Here is a 27,950-nt window from a genome sequence, read left to right as displayed (position 1 = left end):
AATTAATTCATGCATTTAACTATGTGCCTACACTATTCTAGGTAGTTTATTAAGCTAAGAAGAAATAATAATAGAATCGGTCACTGCTAGCAGGTAAAAAGCAAGCTTCAGGAATGATGAGTAATGGCTGCCTTTAACTGAGCATTTGTTTATGCCTCCCTCTGCCTTCTTATTTGTTCACTGAGCAAACTGGATACAGGCTCAGGGCAATGAGACCACCCCTCCATCACCCATTGGTTAGCACAAGCCCCTAACGATATAAGCTGACAGTTACTGAGCATTTACCAAGAGCCACATAGAGTTATCTAAGATCTCACTCAGTTTGGGTACAATCCTTATTCCCATTCCACAGGTGAGGAATGTGAGGCACAAGATTAGGTTGCCAGGGTCCCATAGCTAGGATACAACAGTTCTAGAACTTGGACCCAGCCAGTGAGAAGCATTTAATCACTCCCCAGTACCGTTTGGCCTGAGGGATTAGTTGTTGCCAGTAATGAAAAACTGAATTCTCAGTGGCTTAACAGTATGGAAGCCCCTGAAATTTCCCAGATAGGTTACACATTAGCAAACAAAATGTGTAAGTCATTGTTGGAAACATCTCTGCCTTTCAGTTTGCAGAGCCTGAGTGAGGCTGACCTCTAGGCTCACCATGCCAGCATGATCATGAATCTGGTGACAATGACCATTCAACAGAGATTCATGAAGCACTGGTTATGTGCCAGGCACTCTTTTGGGTATTGGGGGTGGGAAGTGGGGATGGGGGGCTCTTCCCTTGAGAAAAACACATTCTGGGGAAGATGTTTACAGAGAAGTTTGCACTACAAGCAGAGTGGCAAGTGGTGTCCCAGAGCTAAGCTCAGGGATTTCAGAAAGCACATTCCCAAGGATGAGGCAAACTTGTCTTGATATCTCAACCGTTACACGTGGTAAACTGAACAACCAGATCCTAAATTTGACAGCCAGGGGGAGCAAGAGTAAAACTTCCGGTGGAATATCTACCAAAGCAGTTGTAAAGCAGAAATAGTAAGTACAACATAGAGAGGATGAGTGGTCAGGAGCCACTCAAAATGCTCCTCTCTCATCTAGCAGGCAGAATAGAATAAGTTTGAAGGTAATTAACAAATCATGCAAAGCCCTCCCTGGCTCTTTATCCTACACACCAGGCAATACATCTATGACCCTCCTAATAATTTGCCACACATTGGGGAAAAAGCCCAAATTATCCCAAATCTTTCCCTAGTAATACCTGATTTCAAATAGCACTTTAGAGAATATGAAGAACATGCAGAAGTATTATTTCATTTGATGACCACTGAGCAGAGGGCTCCCATTTTACAGACAAGGTTATTAATCCTCAAAGTTTCATAATCGAAGAAGAGGGATTTAACAGGTTCTCGACTCTAAGGAGGGTTCTACTGCATCAAACTGCCATTATTTACTAAACACTGAACAATATTAAATCATAGTTTTGAAAATGCTTATTGAACACTGTTTTCTTTTTCACATTAACAGCAGCTGTTGCTACTTAGCAGTTCCAAAACCCTAAATATTAAGAAAGGCCAGGGTGAAGAACAGCTTTGAAATGACACTCTATTTGATCAGGTTCTGCAGTAATTGTTAAAACCATATACACTTTCTTTGGATCCCTGTAAAGCTTCTGCAGGATCACTGAACCTGCAGTTCCAATTTGCAATTTCCTCTGCCATCCTTTGAAGTTATTCTTGCCAATTACCTGGTGTTAATATTAATTAAATATGATTTGCAACTTGAAATGTGGTGTTATCAATGGAACTCAGCTGTAAGAACATAAAGCAAAAATTCAATTGAATTAAAATGTTTCCTTTCATTCATAGTATTTTATAACATTAATACTTCTGTCAAATTGATTTTTGCCTGCTGGAAGTCGTTTTTCCAAAGCAATGAACATCTGAGGGAAAAAGCTGCTCTTTATGAATTCTTTTCTTCCTACCATTGAAGATATTTTGTTTTAATGTTGAAGTAAATCCTTTTCAGTTAATAAAACTTACCTCTTGTTTATAATCCAAAAGGGAAAATATGTTTTCTTTTAAAATTGTACTGAAACAGGTTAAAAATACAATTGGTGGGCACTTCTGTATTGTATACTAGGAATGCTATTTCCCTTACTATATTGTTTGACCCCCACCAAAAATAAATTACTATCAAACATTTTGGCAAGTGTCAGTCATTTTATATACAAAAGAGGAATTAATTAAATGAGCTGATTGCATTAACATTTCAAATAGATTATGCCAACCCAGTGACCTCTGTGGTCCCTTCCAACTCTGAGATTTTAAGATTCTGAACACATGTCAAACAATAGTCAGAAGCTTCCAGTTTTGCATATTAGGGAAAAAAGTCACATATGGCAGAAGATTTGACAGAATCAGATTTATTCTGCCCCGTGTAATACGTGTGATGACTCACAGGCCTGTCATCTTCAATAGGCCATTCATAAATATGATGACTGATTAAAGGAGATGTGTTGCCACACTGTGCAAATCCACAGTGAAAAGATATAATGCTTTCACAAATTCCTTTTATCTTCAAAGATAAAGCTTTAGCTTCCTTGTCCCTTATAATAATAGTGGTAGCATTAACATTTATTATCCTGTCTTCTTCTTAAAAACAATATAATAAGGTTAGACAAGCAAAAGAACCCATCTAAAGACTCAAGGAAGTCATATAATGAGTTGTCACGGGCCACAAGCACCACACGTGATGATGGAAAAGCATGAGCTTATATTATGAACCTCTTTATTATAATATCAATGAAACACTTCATATCAAATAATTAAAAGACAGAAATAGAGGACTATGGTCCTAACAAATGAGGGTATATAACATGATGGGTAAGTCTTACCAATGAACAGCAAATAAGCTGTTTCCTTCCCTTAAGTCAAAAGATCCCAAAGGAGAAAATGAAAATACATTAGAAAATTTTTTTAAAACTCTGTGGATGTCCATAATTTTCCAGATATCATCAAAAGGAACATCTTGCAATTACACAGAGCAGGGAGGCTGAAGAGGCGGTACACCGCTGTATACGGAGTGCCCACCGTAATCCTACAGGGAAGCTCTGACTGCCCGGAAGCATAGGAGAGACAGGCACTAGAATCCCACTACTTACCCCAGTCCAGAGCCCCGAATTACCTATCCAGTAGATCACCCCATCTACCCAAGTAATCAGGATTGGAAGAGTAAAATTCTGTAACATTCCAAAAGGAACTTCTGAGCTGGCTACATTATAGGCTTTTCCATGAACCAGTTCTGTCTACTTAGCAGCCCTTTCATCCTTGTCACTAACCTGGTCTGCCGCCTATCCCTGTCACTGCAAGTTATCTCCCTAACAATACCCTTTCATTATTACCCCCTATTATGGGTATTAAATTGTATCTCCTAATAAGATTTGTTGAAATCCTAACCTCAGTACCTCAGAATATGACCTTACTTGGAAATAGGGTCATCACACATGTAATTTTAATCAAGATGAGGTCATACTGAAGTAGGTTTGGCCTTTAATCCAATATGACTAGCATCTTTATAAGAAGCGAAGACAGAGACAGACACAGGAGGGGAAAGATGGAGAGCTGATGACAGAAGCAGAGAGTAGAGCGATGCATCTACAGAACAATGAGCACCAATTACTAGCAAACACCAGAAGATACATGAAGGCTACAAGAAGTTACAAGAGGCAAGGAAGGATTCTCCCCTACAGTTTTCAGAAGCGGTATGGCCCTGCTAACACTTTGATTTCAGATTTCTAGCGTCCAAAACTCAGAGACAATAAATTTCTATTTTAAGCCACCCAGTTTGTGATATTTCATTATGACAGCCCCAGAGAACTACTGCTACTCCCTCTGGAGGACACTTCTTGGTTCTCTGTCACTGTACCACACACACACACACACACACGCACGCACGTTCAGCTATGCCCTCTGGCAAAAGTGCCTGTTCTCTTATGAAAATATGCTCAATATCCTTGAATCTTCCTAAAGAACTCCTACCATTTCCCATCATGGAAATCTTCAAAGGAGACCAGGAGTCCTCCCATGGCCACAAGCCAATCTAGAGAACACTGCCGTATCTTAGCTTTCTATTTGCTAAATCTAGGCCATTATTCCCACACTTTTTTTCCATTTACACCAACTTTATTCCAGCTTTATTAAGGCATAATTGGCAAACAAAAAAATATTGTATATATTTAAGGTGTACATGATGTTTTCATATACGTATACATTATGGAATGATTTCCACAATCCACAATCAAGCTAGTTAACATATCCATCACCTTACATAGTTACTGTTTGTGTGTGTGTGTGTGTGTGTGTGTGTGTGTGTGTGTGTGTGTGGTAACACTCAAGATCAACTGTCTTAGCAAATTTCAATTATACAGTACAGTAGCCTTAATTATGGTTCCCACATGTACATTAGATCTCCAGTACTTAGTCATTCTGCATAACTAAAACTTTGTACACTTTGGCTAACATCTCCCCATTTCTCCTAGCCCCAGCCCCTGGCAACTACTGTTCTACTCTCTGCCTTTATGAATTTGACATTTTTAAGATTCTACATATAAGTGAGATCATGCTGTATGTGTCTTTCTATATATGGCTTATTTCACTTAGCATAATGTCCTCCAGGCTCATCCATGCTATCACAAATAGCAGGATTTCCTTTTCTTTAAAGGCTAAATAATATATCATTGTATATAAATTTTCTTCATTCATCTGTTGATGGAGACAGGTTGTTTCCATTTCTTGGTGATGGTGAATAAATGCTGCAGTGAACATGAGAATATAGATATCTTTCTCTTCAAGCTACTGATTTCATTTTTTTTTTTTTTGGATATATACCCAGAAGTGGGATTGATCAATCATACTGTAGTTCTATTTTTAATTTTTGAGGAACCTTCATATATTTTCCATAATGACTTTTCCCATTTACTTTCCTAATGACAGTGTACAGGGCTCCCTTTTTTTCACACCCTCACCAATACCTGTTATTCTATACCTTTAGATAAAGCTCTTCCCCAGGAATCTATTTTCAGCCTCCTTCAATTCTCACTCTACATGTTCTACCCTCAGCAATTACCTTTCCTACCTATCACCAATTTTCTAAGAATGAGCTTCAGATCTATATCTCAATTCCTGCCTTGGCTCTGGACAAATGTTCTTTGCTGCTCGTTGAAAAGGTATGTACTAGTAACTACAATTTATTGTGTTTATGGCCAAACCATGCTTTTCATCCTAACCCAACCTTTCTGTTTTACTGTCTCTTTTCTATTCTTGGCATTTGCATTCTCCCAATTGCCTGGGTTCAGAATTTCAAGCTCAATTTTAACTTATTTCTTACCCCCAACCTCTTCTTCCAAGCAGTTGCTAAGCTTCACAGAACCCACCTTGCCAATGTCTCTTAAGTCTGTTCCCTCTTCCACTTCTCCTATCACTGCCCTGTATCAGGCTAAGACTGATACTGAAAAGGATTCTCAACGAGTTGTCACATCTTCCACTTCTCAGTAGTACAATCTTAAATGCACATCCTGATAGATCCCTCTCTCCTCAATGGTCTCCTTTGCAGTCTAGGAAATGAAGGATAAAGTTACCATCCTATGAGGTGAAATACTCAGCTATGTGTCATGTCCATTCAAGCTTTCCAATTTTGTCTCCTGCACTCCACCACACAAACTGTGCCCTAATCAAATTGTGTTATTTGTTGATCTCAAACATGCTTTTAGCCTTCTCCAGTAAAAACTCTAAAGGCAAGGATGCTTTGGGCTGAGACTTAACAGCTAAGATATTGAGGGTCTAGTTGTCTTTATTTTATCAAAAGAATTCCTGTTCTGCTCTCCCTCCGAAGGGTCTTGACTACAGAAGAGCCATCACTTATGTTTGTGTTCATCACTATCATTCCCTCATAAACTTTGTTCTCCAAAATTCATAAAGGACATTTCCCCAAGTCTCAGATTTTGTTAAAATGAAAAATGTCTTAATCAAACTATACAAAAAATTTATCACTAAACAGATTTTCATTTCACTATCATTCCATTATGATCTGTCTGAATTAATCAAAGATAAAACATAGGAAGCCTCAATTTACACTGAAATTTCTTAGCAATAAAAGTTCTGAGAGAGATTCAGAACAGAATATGAGAAAATTTATAACAGTTGGAAAAATATATAGTTTTATACAATAAACAGACACTCCAAAATAGTGATTTATACATCCCTTCTCAGTCAGGATCCTAAGATTTTTAAAAACACACTACTAACACGATGACAGAGATGTCATCAATGTTGTAGTAGGAGGAGCAAATGTTACAGAATTAACGAATTTTCATCAGTCATCAGATTATTTCAGAATGAGTTAAGTTGCTACCATTCGCTATTCCCATTAATATCATTGTCATGTAAAAGGTTTAATTTTCAGCTATTTTTGTTCAAGATAAAATCTTTGTCATTAAAATGAGGAATAATTTTGATATTTAATATATTCCATGGCATACTCTAGTGTGGTACTAATTTGGCCTTTTCAATATTCTGCATATTAATTGACAATCCAACCCTCCCTCCATTCCCCAGATAAGTGAGAACTGAAATAGAATGGACAGCCAATCAAGTCACAGAATACTAAAAGGCTCAACATAGAAGAAACATGTTGCTTTAATCAGGAGCATCCACAGGGCACTAAAATTATTTTCTCCCATAGTAATGACTAAAATAGAAACAGGAATAATGAATGGAACCATCTGAATCCTTTATGTGATAGTATTACCAAAGTATACCAACACTTCCTAAAAGTGAAAACTAAGTATTTCTTTTTTTAGCCAAAAGAATAAAATTGAGATCTCACTTAACTTAGAACAATGCATTTTAACAGATTCTGCAACAACTGGTAAATTATGTCCTGTATTGACTTTTTCACAGTAATCTGTTTCATGCACACAAAATGTGTTCCATAGTTGAAGAATGTACAGGGTCACTGCAGAAAACCTATAATTTCAATTAATACCCCTGTTCGTTTCCTTCTCTTGTTGAATTATCACTCTGTTGAGAACTGACAAGAACTGCTTAAATCATGCATTAACCCTGCTTCCAGAAGCTATTGTCTTCATTTCAGTGAGCATTTCCTTTAAGGATAAACTGAGGATTCTTATCCAAGAAGATAATATAATTTTTCATCAATTAAAATTCAATGCAATATTTTGAATCTTTTCTACAGTAATAGTGATATAATTTAAAATTCCAAGGAGCAAAGATTATGGTAGCATGAACACTTACAACAGATGTGAATAATTGTCTAAACCAATTAACCTGATCTAGGTTACATTTTCTATATTCTGGAACAAATGTTAAGCACACTAAATATTGTATATAATAAACCACCATGCCATGTTATGTGCAGAAGAACCTATTCCAAGCATATTAAAGTCTTTCTAGAGAAAACCTCATTCTGATAACGTTAGGCCCTAAATATAATTTTAGGCTCTTCATCCTTGTGCATTATGGATAAGTCCAAATCACTCCCATGGTCTTTTCCTGAGGTGAAGTCTCCAAGGAAGGCAATAAATTATCAATATAATTTTTTTCTTCAAGTTCAAAATTACCCTAAAACAGCCAATGGACACTTTAATTTTTCCACAAAATGTTGTTTTTACTCTTAGAGAAGAACATTAAGTTTTATTCAGAAATTCTTAATAAGAATAATAGTATTTGTTGAGTAACAGCAAGATGTCTCCTTTCATCCACAAAGTTATTTGTTGACCAATCAACAATAAGATTTGTGCTTTAAATTTTTTGTTTTGTTTTGTTCTGTTTTTTTTCCACATAGTGGAATGGATACAACCTAAACATATACATGGTAAAATGCCTACAGAGCTTTGGATAAAGCCCAGGACAGAGCTCATCAGCCCAGTTCAACCAGATTTTTACATCTTGCCCCTCATTCCATTGTACGCTTCAGAGTTTAAGGTAAGGATAAAACTGTAAGAAGTCAAATATGACAATAAGAACATTGCTTAAGTATGGCCTTGGGGGCTACTTCAGTATTGTTTTAAAATGATTACCAGTCTTAATCCCTCTAGTGTAGGATGTTAAATTCCACTGCCTTTTTTTTAAATTTAATGACTTGCTAATGTAAACTTCCATCCAGAACAATCAAATAGTATGTCATTTATTCAAATTTACAGTGGCTCTAAAGTGCAAAAAAAACTCCCTTGTCAAAACAGACAAATCTAAAAAATATTTGCCTAAGTGAGGAGTTCTATTTTCTGAATTAGCACCAAAGGGTCACCTTGATAGACCATGAACAACAGAATCATTTATAATAAACCCAGCTCCCCCCAGGGTGCCCAGCCTAGGTCATGCATCTGTAGGAGCTCTAATTATGCCATACAAATCAGAGAGCACTTGGATGCTCAGACTTCCACAACCTGTCGCCTCCAAACACAGTCATCTGATAAATACATGCTTACCGATCTCCCTCGAGATCTGAGTGAAGGCCTCCACACCACTCTCTCCGTAGTTGCCCTCCGACGCCAGTGTTGACACATAATTCCACCCCAGTGCCGTCACAATGTCCACCATCGCTTGTGCTTGATAGGAGTCAGGCGGGACCACCCGAGAGAAGAAGTCATACCTGGTATTATCACTTAGCTCTGGGGCTGTGGATGCATAGCTGATTTGAGGTATCTGCACAACAAACGACAGGTCATTTCAACCCATGAGGAATCTAGTGAAATGATGGATTGTCACACAAGAGACTAAACAGCCAAAGTCATACCAGAAAACTAGACCTAGCAGCCTGAAGCCAAAATATCATTTTATGACCACCAATTTAATTTAGAAAGTATTTTATAATGGTCTGTGGGTCTTTCAAAGCACATTTCTAAACAGCAAGAAATAAATTAGTTTTGCTTCAGGTTCCATGGTGTCTGAAGCCAAAGCAAAACATTTGTTCTTTTTTATTCTGTACATGATAAGTTCTGGTGCAGAAATGAAGTTATAATACATACATCAGAAAAGGTCACCTCTGAAATTGTCTTTGGCCTTAGGGCATAAAGGCTACACAAGGACAAACAGATATAAATACTTAAAAATGTAAAATTTTTTTACACTTGATACCATTTCAGTCTTAAGATTATATTTTTGGTAAACTGTTTTAACTATATAGTAATTATTTTAAATACATAGTTTTGCAAATCTATTCACTGCGTACTGATATACTAGTTGAGTACCACAAAAAAATATGGGAATAGCCAACTATGTATCTTCTAATAAAAAATCTCTTTCCAGCCCCCATCCCTAAAAAAATCACAAAACAGGAATCCATACCACAATTTCTTTAGGAAAAGAGACTCTTTTCTGACATAGTGTGAGTTGCTAGAAGATTTTTTAAGCTAAGAATCCTATGTCATTTCTTCTAAAAAAAATCCAAACTATTGAATAAGAAATTAACTACATGCCACAAATCTCTCCCTTAAAACCTTTTAAATTGTAACATCCACTTATACATCCAAATGAGGACCCTTACTCTATCAGTGAAGTGGTAGGGTTGAAGAACACACAGATGCTGAACAACTACTGCAGAAGGACATACAGACTAGATGGGGCACAGAAGGTACAGAAAATCTGGCAGGTGCAGCAGGGAAGGACGTTTCAGCCACAGAGAACTGCATGCCCAAAGGCACAGAGTCAAGAAAGGGCATGGCAGGTTCCAGGAATTGCAGTGTTTTTCACATGCAGGATACCAAGGAAGGAGTATCAGGAAATAAAACTGCAAAGCTGGACAGAAACCAGATGACAAAGGGCTAGTCAGGTATGACAAAGAATATGGATTTCATCACAAAGGCACAGAGAAGTGGAGTAAACATAATCACGGGAGTGGCAGAATCGGATGTTGCTTTAGAAAGATCACACTGGCAGCAGTACAAAGAGCAGTGGCCCTTAAGTTTCAGTGTACACTGAGGTAGCCCTGGTCATGAAAACTCTGACTCAGTTCATCTAAAGGCCTGATAATCTGCATTTCAGTATGCCCTCCAGAAGAACCTGGTGCAAGTGGACCCACACTACACCTAGAGATACACTTAAAGAAAGGAAAACCATACTAGATGCAGGACAACCAAAAATAAAACTACTACAGAAATCTAAGTAAGAAAGCATGAAAATGGAACTAAGGCAGTAGAATGGGAGATAAAAGAAAGGTGTAGAACCTATAAGTATCTAAAAGACAAGGTAAGGTATAGGTGATGAGGAGAAATGTGGAATGACTCAGTTCTACAGCTTTGGTAGTAAGTAGATCTATTTACCAAGACAAGAAGAAGAGAAGATTTGGAAGACAAAAATGATGTTTAATTTTTGATTTGCTTCTTTTTGAGTTTCTTGTGAGGTGAGTGAAAGCAACTAAAAAGTGGACAATAATAATGGGTATCTGGGGTTTTAAGATAGTCTTCAGGACTAGAGATAAAGAATGGTGGGAGCATTATGGTAGTGGTAATTTAAGCCAAGGGAGGGCATGTGGTCACCCATGAAAAGTAAAAAGAGGAGGGCAATTTGGGAGAGAGAACTGTGCAGCAGTACATCTTATCACTCGTCTGCTGCCATGCTGCGGTGTGAAAGTTCAGAGAGCAAAATGACATGATGTCCTAACTCAGGTTGCTTGGTTGAAGATGCAGGTTTGACTGACACATAAAATAATTAACTTTGCTCTCCATCAGATCCTGCAGCTAAGGTCTGTGCTCTGATGTCAAAAGAGGATGCAGGTCCATCTTCTCACACAAAGCTGTACATTATGGAATCCACCATACACTGGCCAGGTGGTTTCCAATCCTCATAAAGGTTTTAACTTTCCTCTTGACATCTTTGAAAAGCCCTCAACTTCTGGATAACCTTTCTTAGGTCTAGAGAATCCCTAATCCACATTAGTAGCCAGCAAAGTGACCCTGAACTTCCTACAATATGAAAGCCATGTCACCCAGGGAGCAACAGACCAACGTGCTAAGAGCTCTCCATGGTGCTGCAGGATCCATTCAGCTTCTGTGTAACCTGTATCTATCTACAATGATTGTAACAATGACTTAGCCTGTGTAACCCCCAACTTTTCCTGGTGCTGTTCTCATAGTATGACCACATTAATGTGCTTATTAACACTGGAGAACCATGAAAACCAGTCTGACCTGCCTTCTTCTTGCCCCTTTGCTTTCTTTGCCAGATGCACTGGTCCTATCTTGGCAGATTGTTCCTATGATTAGATTTTGTGCCTTTGTAGAACATAACTGCTCATAAAGGACACCCCTGCAAATGTCAAACCACACATCAAACTTGGACTTGTTTTACCTTTTCTTGCTTTCTTCTGGAGTACCTGGGAGAGAGACAATGGATAACTCAGTAAGATCTACCCCTTACTAGGTATAACTTTACCAAAGATCAAGAGCATGTACATTTCTATATCCTGATAAAAGAGATTCAGCAGACTGACCTTCACTTTGGAAGGAATTCTGTGCATGTGTGACTGTGGGGTGTGCATGTGTGTAGGAGGGGATAGTGGAGGATTCAATAGCAAATTCTATAGTATTATGCCATTTCCTTGTCCTATTTGGATATATAATAATCCTCCCACTTCCTCAGCTAGTTAGAGTCCAGCAGTAAAATGCCTTACACAACCCCCACCCTGCCTATAATAATGAGCCACCCCTTTCTAAAAATGAGCACAAAGTGTGAAAATTGAGTGTTTGAAACTAAAACTAATTATCTCAAATTACTACCTTCAGTCAGTCACTTTCAGGGCTGTTTAATTAGCAGTCAGCATCATGTTTAGGATTAATTAAACAGGTGTAAAGGGTATATAAAATAAAAGAGCAGATAGAAAATGGTTTTTTTTAAATAATTAGGTAAAGGACTTTCTCCCCAAATCTTGTAGAGTTTTCTCTTTGCAGATCAATGTGTGGAAAAGAAATGTGAGATATATATTTGTATTTTCATTTGTTCAATTTTTGCTATGTTGCAGTCTATACAAATAAACATCAGGGTATACTGATTGTATTTCAAGATAACTTTTTAAGTTGTCATCAAGTCACACCTTATTTTTACCTTACTATGGTAGGCCACTAAGCATTGCCTCATTAAGCATTTTAATTTCTGTGCCAGCATCCCCAGTATTCCACCATCCTCAAATTAAACTCCTACTGGCAACTAAAGTGGGAATTTTTAAAAACCTGGAATGATTCTTTTTATTGTCTTTATACAAATCCATCCTAACTAATCCCTTTACCCAGGAGTTTCATCCCGGAAACAACAATTAAAAAGGTGGCAGGTCGGGTACAGAAGCAAAGAAGGACATGAAAGGGGAAAAAGGAGAATGCACCAAGAAGAGAAGGTATTAAAGAAAGCATTCTGGAGGGTGGGAGCCAAGATGGCAGCGTGAGTAGAGCAGCAGAAATCTCCTCCCAAAACCACATATATCTATGAAAATATAACAAAGACAATTCTTCCTAAAATAAAGACCAGAGGACACAGGACAACATCCAGACCACATCCACACCTGAGAGAACCCAGCGCCTCACGAAGGGGGCAAGATACAAGCCCCGGACCAGCGGCATCCGAGTGCCCCTCACCCCAGCTCCCAGCAGGAGGAGAGGAGTCAGCAGGGAGGGAGAAGGAGCTCAGGACTGCTGAACAACCAGCCCCAGGATTCCGGACCAGAGCACAGACACAGTGCATGCGTGGGGTCCAGGATACTAGGGAAACAGGGTGTCAGGAGAGGTGAGCGGGTGCCTAAGGCCAATGCCGGAAAACAAAGAAACTGGAGCAGCCATTGTTTTTTTTTTTTTTTTTGGCGAGTGCTTTTTGGGAGTCTTAAAGGGACAGGGACCCCAATACTAGGTGAACAGAGAAGCAAGACCAGTGAGTGGGTGCCTGAGACCAGCACCTGACCTGAGGACAAAGAAAATCATGCTTTTTTCTTTTTTTAAAAATTATTTATTTAATTTAGTTTTTTTTTTTTGGTTGTTGTTGCTGTTGTTGTTTTGGTTTGGAGAGTGCTTTTTGGAAGTCTTAAAGGGGCAGGGCAGGACACTTAGTCCAGAGGCAGGGAATCTCAGGTTCTCTGGGCACTCTAACCCCCTGGGCAGCAGGAAGCACAGAGGCCCCTTACAGAGATAAATAGCCTCCCGGCTGCTCCCCCTTCAACTGGGCTCCATCATTTTGGAGGAGCAGCCAGAGCCAGGTCACGCCTACAGCTACAGCAGAGACAAACTCCATCGCAGCCAGGCAGGAAGCAGAAGCCCTGTCTGCGCACAGCTGCCCAGCACAAGCCACTAGAGGTCGCTATTCTCCCAGGAGAGGAAGGCCACAAACCAACAAGAAGGAAAGCTCTTCCAGCTGTCACTCATACCAGCTCTGCAAACTATCACTATCACAATGAAAAGGCAAAACTACAGGCAGACAAAGATCACAGAGTCAACATCTGAGAAGGAGAGAGACCTAACCAGTCTTCCTGAAAAAGAATTCAAAATAAAAATCATAAACATGCTGACACAGAGGCACAGAAATATGCAAGAGCTAAGGGATGAAGTCCGGAGGGAGATCACAGATGCCAGGAAGGAGATTACAGAAGTGAAACAAACCCTGGAAGGATTTATAAGCAGAATGGATAAGATGCAAGAGGCCATTGAAGGAATAGAAAACAGAGAACAGGAACATATAGAAGCTGACATAGAGAGAGATAAAAGGAGCTCCAGGAACAAAATAATACTAAGAGAACTATATGACCAATCCAAAAGGAACAATATCCATATTATAAGGGTACCAGAAGAAGAAGAGAGAGGAAAAGGGATAGAAAGTCTCTTTGAAGAAATAGTTGCTGAAAACTTCCCCAAACTGGGGGAGGAAATAATCGAACAGAACACGGAAATACACAGAACACCCAACAGAAAGGATCCAAGGAGGACAACACCAAGACACATAATAATTAAAATGGCAAAGATCAAGGACAAGGAAAGACTTTTAAAGGGAGCTAGAGAGAAAAAGGTCACCTATAAAGGAAAACCCATCAGGCTAACATCAGACTTCTCGACAGAAACCCTGCAGGCCAGAGGCATGATATATTTAATGCAATGAAACAGAAGGGCCTTGAATCAAGGACACTGTATCCAGCACGACTATCATTTAAATATAATGGCAGGATTAAACAATTCCCAGATAAGCAAAAGCTGAGGGAATTTGCTTCCCACAAACCACCTATACGGGGCATCTTATAGGGACTGCTCTAGATGGGAGAACTCCTAAAAAGAGCACAGAACAAAACACACAACATATGAAGAATGGAGGAGGAGGAATAAGAAAGGAGAGAAGAAAAGAATCTCCAGACAGTGTATATAACAGCTCAATAAGCGAGCTAAGTTAGGCAGTAAGATACTAAAGAGGCTAACCCTGAACCTTTGGTAACCACAAATTTAAAGCCTCCAATGGTAATAAGTACATATCTCTCAATAGTCACCCTGAATGTAAATGGATTTAATGCACCAATCAAAAGACATAGAGTAATAGAATGGATAAAAAAGCAAGACCCATCTATATGCTGCTTACAAGAAACTCACCTCCAACCCAAAGACATGCACAGACAAAAAGTCAAGGGATGGAAAAAACATATTTCAGGCAAACAAGAGTGAGTAGAAAGCAGGGGTTGCAGTACTAACATCAGACAAAATAGACTTCAAAACAAAGAAAGTAACAAGAGATAAAGAAGGACACTACATAATGATAAAGGGCTCAGTCCAACAAGAGGATATAACTGTTCTAAATATATATGCACCCAACACAGGAGCACCAGCATACGTGAAACAAATACTAACAGAACTAAAGAGGGAAATAGACTGTAATGCATTCATTTTAGGAGACTTCAACACACCACTCACCCCAAAGTATACAACCACTGGGCAGAAAATAAGTAAGGACACAGAGGCACTGAACAACACAGTAGAACAGATGGACCTAATAGACAGAAGAACTCTACATCCAAAAGCAACAGGATATACATTCTTCTCAGGTGCACATGGAACATTCTCCAGAATAGACCACATACTAGCTCACAAAAAGAGCCTCAGCAAATTCCAAATTATTGAAATTCTACCAACCAACTTTTCAGACCACAAAGGTATAAAACTAGAAATAAATTCTACAAGGAAAAAAAAAAGCTCACAAACACATGGAGGCTTAACAACATGCTTCTAAATAATCAATGGATCAATGAACAAATCAAAATAGAGATCAAGGAATATATAGAAACAAATGACAACAACAACACAAAGCCCCAACTTCTGTGGGATGCAGCGAAAGCAGTCTTAAGAGGAAAGTATATAGCGATCCAGGCACTTGAAGAAGGAAGAACAATCCCAAATGAATAGTCTAACATCACAATTATCGAAACTGGAAAAAGAAGAACAAATGAGGCCTAAAGTCAGCAGAAGGAGGGACATAATAAAGATCAGAGAAGAAATAAATAAAATTGAGAAGAATAAAACAATAGCAAAAATCAATGAAAACAAGAGCTGGTTCTTTGGGAAAATAAACAAAATAGATAAGCCTCTAGTCAAATTTATTAAGAGAAAAAGAGAATCAACACAAATCAACAGAATCAGAAATGAGAACAGAAAAATCACAACAGACTCCACAGAAATACAAAGAATTATTAAAGACTACTATGAAAACCTATATGCCAACAAGCTGGAAAACCTAGAAGAAATGGACAACTTCCTAGAAAAATACAACCTCCCAAGACTAACTAAGGAAGAAACACGAAAGTTAAACAAACCAATTATGAGCAAAGAAATTGAAATGGTAATCAAAAAACTACCCAAGAACAAAACCCCGGGGCTGGACAGATTTACCTTGGAATTTTATCAGACACACAGAGAATACATAATACCCATTCTCCTTAAAGTGTTCCAAAAAATAGAAGAGGAGGGAATACTCCCAAACTCATTCTATGAAGCCAACATCACCCTAATACCAAAACCAGGCAAAGACCCCACCAAAGAAGAAAATTAGAAACCAATATTCCTGATGAACGTAGATTCAAAAATAGTCAATTAAATACTAGCAAACCAAATTCAAAAATATATCAAAAGGATCATACACCATGACGAAGTGGGATTCATCCCAGGGATGCAAGGATGGTACAACATTCGAAAATCCATCAACATCATCCACCACATCAACAAAAAGAAAGACAAAAACCACATCCACATCTCCATAGATGCTGAAAAAGCATTTGACAAAATTCAACATCCATTCATGATAAAAACTCTCAGCAAAATGGGCATACAGGGCAAGTACCTCAACATAATAAAGATCATATATGATAAAACCACAGTCCACATTATACTGAACAGTGAGAAGCTGAAAGCATTTCCTCTGAGATTGGGAACTAGACAGGGATGCCCACTCTCCCCACTGTTATTTAACATAGTACTGGAGGTCCTAGCCACGGCAATCAGACAAAACAAAGAAATACAAGGAATCCAGATTGGTAAAGAAGAAGTTAAACTGTCACTATTTGCAGATGATATGATATTGTACATAAAAAATCCTAAGGACTCCACTCCAAAACTACTAGAACTGATATCGGAATACAGCAAAGTTGCAGGATACAAAATTAACACACAGAAATCTGTAGCTTTCCTATACACTAACAATGAACCAATAGAAAGAGAAATCAGGAAAACAATTCCATTCACAATTGCATCAGAAAGAATAAAATACCTAGGAATAAACCTAACCAAAGAAGTGAAAGACCTATACCCTGAAAACTACAAGTCACTCTTAAGAGAAATTAAAGGGGACACTAACAAATGGAAACTCATCCCATGCTCATGGCTAGGAAGAATTAATATCATCAAAATGGCCATCCTTCCCAAAGCAATACACAGATTTGATGCAATCCCTATCAAATTACCAGCAACATTCTTCAATGAACTGGAACAAATAATTCAAAAATTCATATGGAAACACCAAAGACCCTGAATAGCCAAAGCAATCCTGAGAAAGAAGAATAAAGTAGGGGGGATCTCACTCCTCAACTTCAAGCTCTACTACAATGCCATAGTAATCAAGACAATTTGGTACTGGCACAAGAACAGAGCCACAGACCAGTGGAACAGATTAGAGACTCCAGACATCAACCCAAAAATATATGGTCCAATAATATTTGATAAAGGAGCCATGGAAATACAATGGGGAAATGACAGTCTCTTCAACAGATGGTGCTGGCAAAACTGGACAGCTACATGTAGGAGAATGAAACTGGACCATTGTCTAACCCCATACACAAAAGTAAATTCAAAATGGATCAAAGAACTGAATGTAAGTCATGAAACCATAAAACTCTTAGGAAAAAACATAGGCAAAAACCTTTTAGACATAAACATGAGTGACCTCTTCTTCAACATATCTCTCCGGGCAAGGAAAACAACATCAAAAATGAACAAGTGGGACTATATTAAGCTGAAAAGCTTCTGTACAGCAAAAGACAACATCAATAGAACAAAAAGGAACCCTACAGTATGGGAGAATATATTTGAAAATGACAGATCCAATAAAGGCTTGACGTCCAGAATATATAAAGAGCTCACATGCCTCAACAAACAAAAAACAAATAACCCAATTAAAAAATGGGCAGAGGAACTGAACAGACAGTTCTCTAAAAAAGAAATACAGATGGCCAACAGACACATGAAAAGATGCTCCACATCGCTAATTATCAGAGAAATGCAAATTAAAACTACAATGAGGTATCACCTCACACCAGTAAGGATGGCTGCCATCCAAAAGACAAACAACAACAAATGTTGGCGAGGCTGTGGAGAAAGGGGAACCCTCCTACACTGCAGGTGGGAATGTAAATTAGTTCAACCGTTGTGGAAAGCAGTATGGAGGTTCATCAAAATGCTCAAAACAGACTTACCATTTGACCCAGGAATTCCACTTCTAGGAATTTACCCTAAGGATGCAGCACTCCAGTTTGAAAAAGACAGATGCACCCCTATGTTTATAGCAGCACTATTTACAATAGCCAAGAAATGGAAGTGTCCATCAGTAGATGAATGGATAAAGAAGATGTGGTACATATACACAATGGAATATTATTCAGCCATAAGAAGAAAACAAATCTTACCATTTGCAACAACATGGATGGAGCTAGAGGGTATTATGCTCAGTGAAATAAGCCAAGCAGAGAAAGACAAATACCAAATGATTTCACTCATCTGTGGAGTATAAGAACAAAGGAAAAACTGAAGGAACAAAACAGCAGCAGAATCGCAGAACTCAAGAATGGACTAACAGGTACCAAAGGGACAGGGACTGGGAAGGATGGGTGGGTAGGGAGGGATAGGGGTGGGAAGAAGGGTGGTATTAAGATTAGCAGGCATGGGGGTGGTGGGAGAAAGGGGAGGGCTGTACAACACAGAGAAGACAAGTAGTGATTCTACAACATTTTGCTATACTGATTGACAGTGACTGTAAAGGGGTTTATAGGGGGGACCTGGTATAGGGGAGAGCCTAGTAAACATAATATTTGTCATGTAAGTGTAGATTAATGATAACAAAAAAAAAAAAAAAGCAGTTCCTGTGTGGTGACCGCCAATGAGTTCTACACAAAGATATAAAGGGCATATCAAAGTGAGGGCAAAGGGTCTGTTTGTGTTTATACAGAGGATCAAAGCCTAATTTAGCTACCCAGAAAATGAACTAAGATACGATATGAAGAAGAACTTCCAACATCAGCACCCTCTGCAAGAGTCATACCAGAAGATGATCATCAAGAAACCTCCACAAAGATCCAGGCAATGCTGCAGTTGTAGCTGCATCCATCCCACCGGTTCCTGGACTTGCCATTGGAATGAAGAAGAAGAAATCTAAGCTGGCCTGTGCTTTCATTAAAGCAACAAATTTGACTGGATCTATACTGTTGGAATTCAACCAATAATTAGGAGAAGTGCAAGTTGTAGCACTCCAAAAGCTTACGACTATAGACTATCTACTGTTAAAAGAACATATGGGATGTAAACAGTTCCCAGGAATGGGTTGTTTTAATTTGTCTGATTTCTCTCAGACTGTTTAAGTACAGTTGGATAATATCCATCATATCATAGACAAATTTTCACAAATGCCTAGGATGCCTAACTGGTTTTCTTGGCTTCACTGGAGATGGCTGGTAATTATAGATCTGCTTTGGTTATGTAACTGTATTCCTATTATGTTAATGTGTGTGTGCAATTTAATTAGTAGTTAAAACCTATACATGCTTAAGTTACTCTACAAGAAGATATGTCAAAGAAATAATCAATCCTCCCATGTTTTCTTCCGTCTGCTACCTCTATAGCTTTTCTTCTTCCTTCCTAATTACAACCGTTAAATAGAATTCGTGCCTCATATCGAATTTACCGAGTATCATAAATCCTCCAAGTGGTGAAGATACCTCAAGACAAATGCTGGGCATAGAAGCCACAGGGCATAAATCTGCAAAGAAGTAAAAAGCTAACCTTTTCAAACAATATGGCTTCTCTCTCACTTAGCAACTTTACATCTCCCTGTATGGCCCCGGAAGATGACTGGTTAGCCAGAGACGGATAAGATTCCTCAAGGGAGGAACAACCTAAGACAGGCACAGTCGCAGGGGGGCCATCAGGTGAGAAATTGGGGATCAACAGTGGTGAGACTCAGAACCTCACCCCCCCCCCTGTTTTGAGAGAAATCTTCTGCATCCGTGGATGTTTTAATGCCCTTGTCTAGCTTGGATTAACACATAGTCTTCAGGCACACACCTGATCATCTACAATTGCTCTCTTACAACACTAAACTATGTTTTCTACCTTTATCTTGCATCTACCTACCACTTCAGCATTTTATTACAAATAAAAATAATAATAATTAAGGGAGAAATGTGGGATCCACATACAAATCAAGTATAAAAATCAAACAAATATTCATATTTGACCTCATTGTTTACAGTTCATAATGCGTGATCAAAACCAAAAGTTTCTGTGATGACTGCCCTTGTACTGTTCACCATGTAAGAACTTATTCACTATGAAAGAATTTGTTCACCATGTAAGAACTTGTTCATTATGCTTCAGAAGATTGGAGACTGACGAGAATTAGGCTTGAGATGGATTAATGATTGTGCATTGAGCATTGACTCCCCTATACAGAATTTTATTGTTGTTAACAACCATTTGATCAATAAATATGAGAAATGCCCTCTCAAAAAAAAAAAAAGTACAGACTTCCAATTGTAAAATAAATAAGTAACCGGGATGTAATGTATAGCATAAGGAATATAGTCAAAATCTTGTAACAACTTTGTATGGTGATAGCTGGTAGCTAGAATTATCATGTATATAAATGTTGAATCACTGGGTTGTATACCTGAAACTAATGTAATACTGTGTGTCAACTACCCTTCAATAAAAAATAATTTAAAAAAAAAAAAGCATTCTGCATCAGCTCACCCTTTGTTAGAAGTATGCATTCTGAGCCTCTGTGAACTCCCACTTGGCCATTCGAAGGCTAATCTCCAAACTCTTCAGTCAGACTCACAAAGTGCTGATACTAGGCTCTGCCCCATCCTCCTTCCAACTTCACGTCTTCACCACCATACCCTGGCAGAGTCGGCACGCCTGCCCATGCTGTTCCCTGTGTGGCTAGATGCTTCTCTGCACCTGGTGATCTTCTGCCCAAATTCCATACCCAGGTCAAAAGTCACCTCCCCCTGCAAGCTGTCACTACCTGTCTTAGGCAGAGATGTCTTTTGCCACTTATTGCTCAGTCCCTCAGGCCTTCCCCACCCAGTGTTGGGTCCTTGATTGTGCCCGTACCTCACAGTCATTTTGTTGATCTCTCTTCCATTACCCCACTGAGTGTGCCAAAAGCCTGACTAATACACCCCTCCCCCAGGTCTCTATTGAAGGGGCATCCTCTGCTCTGCACCCACCCTCAGCCCTTCCCTAACCTCTTAGCCCTTCTCCTTCTACCTTCCCTTCAGGGTTCTCTAACCACTGCCCTTACATAGACTTTTCATTTCCTTTCTCTTTCAGTACCTGAAGGCATCAAGTTGCATCATTTGAAAACACTGCCATTTTGCTTTTTTTTCCATTTCTTATTTTCCTTGTGCTGAGGTTTCATGAGGATATGATGTGTGCTTAAACTCAGGCCATATTTCCACTACCCAAAAAAGCATATTTGAGGCAGTTAATTGCACAACTCAAGATACTCATCACCATACCTCCTTAAAAAATTGCCTTGACTTCTACTTTTCTGTTTAACTGGTTTGGAGAAAGAAGTCTTAATTTCCCACTGCATTTTCACTTCAGCCCACAGAATAGGAAATTCCTTCCCCTACCTCATCCCCTTAGGGAATTACAGAATGCGTATGTCCTACCTCAGTCTCCCCTTGTACTTGCTGCCCCTGAAGGGGAGGGGAAACTAATAGGGAGGCCAGAGTTCTACATTTATCAGACAAGAGTAGACATAGCCTCTGCCTTTATTCTCTGACCTGCCTATGCACATACCAGGCTTTTTTCTCTGTATGGTAAGGAGACTGGAGGGCTCCCTTCTTGGGTAGGAATCCCACCGTATTTCACTGACAACCAGGCGTGTGAGAGAAGCCTGAAGTCCATGCCACTGGTTGAATAAGCAGACTTCAAGTCTTCTGTGCAGGCAGAAGCAGCATTGAGCTCTGGTGTGGGAGCAGAAGGCACCATTTGGGCCTCAAGTCCATGCTGAATTTCGTCCAGTCTGGTTCTTAAGAGATAACCATGCATCTGAGGAGCTATTAGGGATTTGCCCAGCTGTTAATAAAACTAATTACTTGACCCACATTTAGCTAGTTACTCTGTGAATCTTGGACTTACAAACTCTAACAAAGTCCAAAAGTCTGACTTAGAGCTCAAGGAAGTAAAAGTTCTATTTCAAAAGAAATTCATCTTCTACTTCAATTCTTGCCCCTCTCAAATTCAATCTATACAAGTAACCAAATTGATCTTTAAAAAAAAAAACTCAGATAATATTAAACTCATGCTCAAAGCCCTTCAATCATTTCCTCATTGCACTTAAAATAAAGCCAAAACCTCTTGCTGGAGGGTTTCTGCTGTTTGGCGTCTAATGACCTTTCCCCTCACTGAGCTGATCCAGCTGTACCGACTTCCTTTTTGTTCCCTGACCTAGTCAAGCCCTTTCTCCTCTCCAGGCCTCAGGCCCATTGCTTCATATGCTTTTCCAAATCCTTCCAGGCTTTTCTCATCCTACGGCATCAGCTCCAATGTCTACTCCTCAAACAGACCTCCACTAACCACCCCATCTCTGGTGGTCACTCAACCCCTATTAGTACCTCATCACTTTATTTATGTCTGTCATCACAGTAATCATAATCTATATTAATTTGTGTACACTGTTTCTCCTACTAAAATTCAAATTCTACAGAGATCTTCGGTGTGTTTTTTACAAGTGTAATATGCTGATAGCACATTATAGGGGGTTCAGTAAATATTCATTGAAAGAAAAGTTGATCCATCCATCAATCCATCAAGGATCCCTTTTATTATTTTCCTCCATGCATTGTAATTTTGAAAGCTTTTTCTATAAAACTATTTAAGTAAAAGTCACCCATTCCCCGTTTTCTTTATCGCTCAAAGATCTGTTCATCTGCTAAAGCTACTGATCATCATGAGATATCTGCTGTTACCAAGCTGAGGTGATAGAATTCTAATCCAAATCAACTAAGTGCTATTTCAGTCATAGCTATGCAGACTTATCATAGTGAAGCATACAATTGCCACTGAGCTTTTTGAAATGGTAAGGATGACCATGAACACTTCATAACCATCTTGGCAAACCCTTTTACAGTCCATGGACTTCAATCTGTCATTAAAGAAGAATCAAAATTACATTGGTCATCAAGGACCAGAGTCACAGGGTTTTTTAGACATGTGCCCCTTCTTGTTTATCTTTACCTATATGATGGATATTCTAGACATGGCTGAGAACCTTGTAATTCCCTCAAATGGACCATATTCCTCCTTGTTGCTATCAATTAGTTTGACTGCGTATGGCTGAGAGGTTAAGACAGGGTGTGACTCAGGGGCTTTCAGGCACCATAAATACTCTTTCCCAGCCCAAGAAGGTCTCAATTCCACTCCAGCTGCCTTTTTAAGGTTTCCCTCTGTTTGCATTTCATGAGAAGTTTGAAACTTGCTTTGTCTGCTTAGAACAGTATGAATCCTGCATCCATTTCCTTCAACTTCCGGTTTGCAAAGATCCCTCAGAAGCCAAGCCACCCCTGAACAAGCTGGCAACAAGCCACCTACAGCATAGCCTGGAGAGATCCCCTCAGAGTCAGAGTAAATTTAAGTCTTCCTGAAAGAAGCTAACACACATCTGAGGACACGTTTGCAGACAGAAGAAAATTTAAGACCTGAGTCACATACTTGGCTGCCCTCAATTTCTGCCAGAGTTTTGTTTTTATCTCTACAAAAAAACTTGTCCATTGATTGTCAAATTAAATGGTAGAGAAGGTTAGCGGGGTGGGTTCCTAATGCTGATCAATAGCATCACTGATTTTCTCCAGCAGAAGATCATCTTGCTTGAAGCTCTGCCGTGTCCTCAGGGGGTAGTGCTTGCCTGAGCACTGCTTCAGCGAAGCTGGCCTTAGCAACAGCAGCCATTCCAGCAACAGCTTCCTGCCACCTGGTCTTAGGATGGATTTGTTGTTGCTGCAGAACCAGGTCCAGTAAAGCATAATGACCACAGCCATTAGCTTTGTCTTTTCAGACATGACTGCTCTCTGGTATCAAAACTACTAGTTGCTTGTGGCAAAACATGAGTATATAATTAGAAAGAAGAGAAAAATAAGGAGTCAGGGCTCGAAGCCAGTGTCCATCACTGATCGTCCCTTCCTCACACTGTCCCGAGTTTTCATGGTCCTCTCAGCTTCATGGAAATGGAAAAAGGACACACAGGGCCCAGGGAAGGAATAATAAAGAAGAGTGATGACTTCCCTATGCTCACTTCCCAAAACATGAAGAAGCACTATTCTCCTCCCAGCCCAAGACCTGCTCAAAGCAATCCCGCCTGCACAGTGGACAGACAGGAAGCTTCCTCTCTGTACAATTTAGGGCCAAATGTGAAACTCAGTCCCTGTCTTTCTTCTCAGTTGAATTCCCACAGCTGATTCAGAAGAGGACACAAACTTTTGTATTTTGATACAGAACGGAGCTTAGCAAAAGAAAAGGACAGAGGCCTAATTGAAATGGGAAATTGTGGAGGCCTTGGAGGGGAAAGGGGAGAGATTTTATCATCCTGTGTTTTTATCCTTCTCCATATACTCCTCCAGAGTAAGCAGCCTCTAGCTACACACTCCCACTGAAAGGGCCTGTGGGTTGACTGAGTACACCGTGATGTTAGGAGGTTTAAGGGCACAAGTTAAATTCCATTATGGGCCAAGATGCAGACCATACTCCGCACCAGAACTATCCTCACAAATGCACAGCACCAATAACAAAGCTGATCAGAAAGAGGAGGGTATGGTCAATTCATTCTCACTACTAGATAATAACTCAAAGATGGCTTGCTACTGGTGGTGAATCTGAAATTTTAGCAGCAAATATGAAGATCGGTCATAAGAGGTATACTTTCTTCAAAACATAGAGAGTGCACTTTTGTACATATATATGCCTGAAAGTAAATACATATATTACACTTACGAAGTCATTTCTTGGTTTCAGTTAATCCATTTGGCTATTCTACTGAATTGTAAAAGAGTATTTTTTTAACCACTTTTTCAAGGGTATTACATGAGTGTGGGGTAAATGTAAGTTATCACCCAGAGTGCCCAGAATTTCCCACTTGGTGTTAGTCCATTTACATACCAATAGATGTTTACCACAGCAGAGTCTCTGGCCCATCAGGGAAAGGGGTAGAGAGAAAACAGCCATTCTCTCCTCCCCTCCATTCCTAGTACCTAATTGATCTGGCTCTAGCCAGTCACCAAGAACCTGTGCATGGAGTTCCTGCTGGAAGGAGTGGTCAGGGGAGTAGAGCACGTGCCATGGCTGGAGAGGATGCAAGGTAGAGCCTGGCTGGCAAACCCAAGCAAGCCGTGAAAAAACAAAACCCCTTAACCCAACCTGCCCTTCCCTTTTTACTTCTGTTTCACCGGATTCATAGGGAATTTGTCCCCGGAGGTACAGTGAGTCAGGGAAATGGCATACTCAAATTTGGTAACTCAAGGAGGGTCCACAAAGGGACTATTTTTAAGGCAGGGGCAGTATATAGGCAATGGCACTGGAAAGCCATCATCCAGTCGAACTCAGAGGGGAGCAGAAGCCACGACCAGGTTCTAAGGACCAGAAGAGGGAGCAGTTACAGGAAGCAGATGAAGTCATGAATAAAAGCAACCTTAAGAGAAGCTGTGACCTCCCTGGAGGGACACAGCCAGCCCCTGGCAACGCCAGAGGAAGGAATCCAAAAGAATTACATCCTGACTCCTGCTCGCTCCCCCTTGACCCTACACACTGGAAACCAAGAGGCAAAAGAACCTGTTGTTGTATGGATGAGGCTGCCCTTCAGGGCAACAAGCAGAAGGCAAAAGAGAAAAAGGTGGATTAGGGGCAAATGCCACCCACCCCAGGTATCATTCATCACTGATCATTAGACACTTTAAATAAATTTACACATGGCTGTGCAGATTTCCAGTTTCCTGTGTTATATTTCTTTTTTAGGATTTGATGCTTTCAGATACTTTTGGCAAAACATCTACACTAAGACTTTTTGGTTTAGCTATTAGAAATTCCAACCTGAAAACTAGGCCAATTAAGTTAGAATTCCTTAATAAGTAATTCCCTGTTTAAAAAGAACTGCAATGATTTTAGTCAACTTGGTAATGACATCTGACTTCTAACCAGTTTATTTAAAATGAAAGACAAACAACCCATGAACATGAAAGAATTTACATATAAACAACCATAATTATACCCTATAAGATTAATAAACTTTTTTTTACATCTGCTAATTACATTTTACAATGAGAAAACACAGCAGCTCCTAAGGGAAAGAGTTGTTATAATCTATCAAGTCACTAGCAGTGTGGGAATTCTTAAGCCTAACACCCTGTTCATCCAAAAGTTCTAATACCAGGTCGGATTTAAAACCCTCACTTGTTAAGGAAGGGACTTGAATATTCCAACTAGCTCTATAGTTCCCCTAGTTTATGGCTTCTTGATTTTCAATTTTTCCTTATTAAAAGAAGGTGAACACTGTATTTTTTTCTAATTTCCATACTTTTTGGTACACTGTGATTTCTAGAAAATAACCAATGCACATGCAATATTGCAAATTAAAAAGGTTAATTCAATACACACACTTTTTCTGATTAGCAGTTAAATTAAATTTAGTGTCTTTTTAATGGTTACTTTTTGATTAATTCCTTCAACAAATTAGCTCCCACTATGTGCCAGACACCATGAAAGACTCTGGGGATAGGGCAGTAAACAACACAGAGTCCTCTCACCCCCAAGAAGCATATGGTCAGATGGAAAAGACAGGCATTAAATAAACAATTACCCAAATAAACACTTAACAACTATTATAATGAACGCTGTGAAAGAGAAATACAAGATGCTAAGAGTCACAGGGAAACTCATCTCGTCCAGGGGTACTGGGAAGGCTTCCCTGAGGAAATGACACTCAGCTGACACATGAAAAATGGGGAAGAAAAGGGAGTGAACACTGAACACCAGCCACAGATCGCCTCTCACTTCAGACTTCCTTCAGACGTGTAAAACAGTCAATTTGTACAAGTGAGGACAAGGGGCAATCAACTGACATGTACTTAATTTTAGAAACTTGCCACAGGTTGGACAATATTAAACCAAAGACCACACTGCTCCCCATGCTTTTTACACATACTGTTATCAACCAATAAATGTATAAAATGGATTCCTATATCAGAACTACTTAAGAAAATAACTATTGGCAGGAAATTGCATTATGTTCTCAGAGATCCTGAGGTTTGTAAGGGTCAGAAATGAATGAACAAATGAAGGGACACGTAAAGGATGAAGAATGAATGAATCCAGCAGAAATTAAGCCCACAGAAGAAAAGCCAGTTTAAGGCAAGAGCCCAGAAAAAAAGAAAAAATGTATACTTTATATTGATTATAAGCTCTAACATTTGTTTCCTTAGGAAAGTAAAAAAAATGATTGAAAAGTGAAAAGAAACTCTTCATTTTTACTCAGACAGTGAAGGCTTTGGGATAGGATTTCAAAAGACATGAGAAGCAGGTTAGAAGTAACCCGGGAGGAGAATAACCTGGTCTTTTTTTTTTTCCCCTTACAAGATAATATACATTTTCAGCACCTCTCAGGAGAGGAAAGAAAAATAAATAGATCTGTCCACCTCTGAAAATTCTGCTCAGTGACCCAGTATCCCAGGGAGATAAGGAGAATGTCATTCCCTGATTTCATTATTTCTAACTAATACTGCCAGGATTCCACACACTCCAGTATTCTGGAGTAAAAGACACTTCTTAGATACCTTCTCCACAAAGTTTTCAAGCAGCTTGGGATTTTAAAATAAACTATCCCTAAAAACTCTTATTTTAAAATAGAAGTGGGGAAAATTTTGTAATGAGTTCTTTAGGACAAAAAAAATTTTCTGTAAAGAGGTTTTATATGAGTACAAAAAAAAAGACCAGTTATGATTTGTTATCTTTGAAAAAAAAAACCCAAAATGATGTTATGGCACTTTCTTAGCATCATTTGCTAAATCACTTAAAAATTTAACTCTCCCACCCACTCATTCCCATCACTGCTGACTTCCAACTATCACCTAGCATTTAATTTTCCTCTTCTGCTGATTTCCTTGCTGTACAATCACTGCTG

The 27,950-nt window shown here is 39.2% G+C and overlaps 1 protein-coding gene across 3 annotated transcripts in view; it reads right to left on the bottom strand.

Moving 5' to 3' along the window:
• Positions 1 to 27,950, bottom strand: part of GRM8 (glutamate metabotropic receptor 8) — a 774,566-nt gene that overhangs the window by 621,678 nt on the left and 124,938 nt on the right. For all 3 annotated transcript variants that reach the window (XM_073238492.1, XM_037023512.2, XM_073238493.1), the window contains exon 3: positions 8,492 to 8,708. In XM_073238492.1, coding sequence (XP_073094593.1) covers positions 8,492 to 8,708 — 217 coding nt within the window. The remainder of the gene's footprint in view (positions 1 to 8,491; positions 8,709 to 27,950) is intronic.

The sequence above is a fragment of the Manis javanica genome, chromosome 6 (assembly GCF_040802235.1).
Source record: "Manis javanica isolate MJ-LG chromosome 6, MJ_LKY, whole genome shotgun sequence".
NCBI lineage: Eukaryota > Metazoa > Chordata > Mammalia > Pholidota > Manidae > Manis > Manis javanica.
The sequence above is the reverse complement of the archived record's forward strand: the minus strand, read 5'-3'. Positions and strand labels throughout refer to the sequence as shown.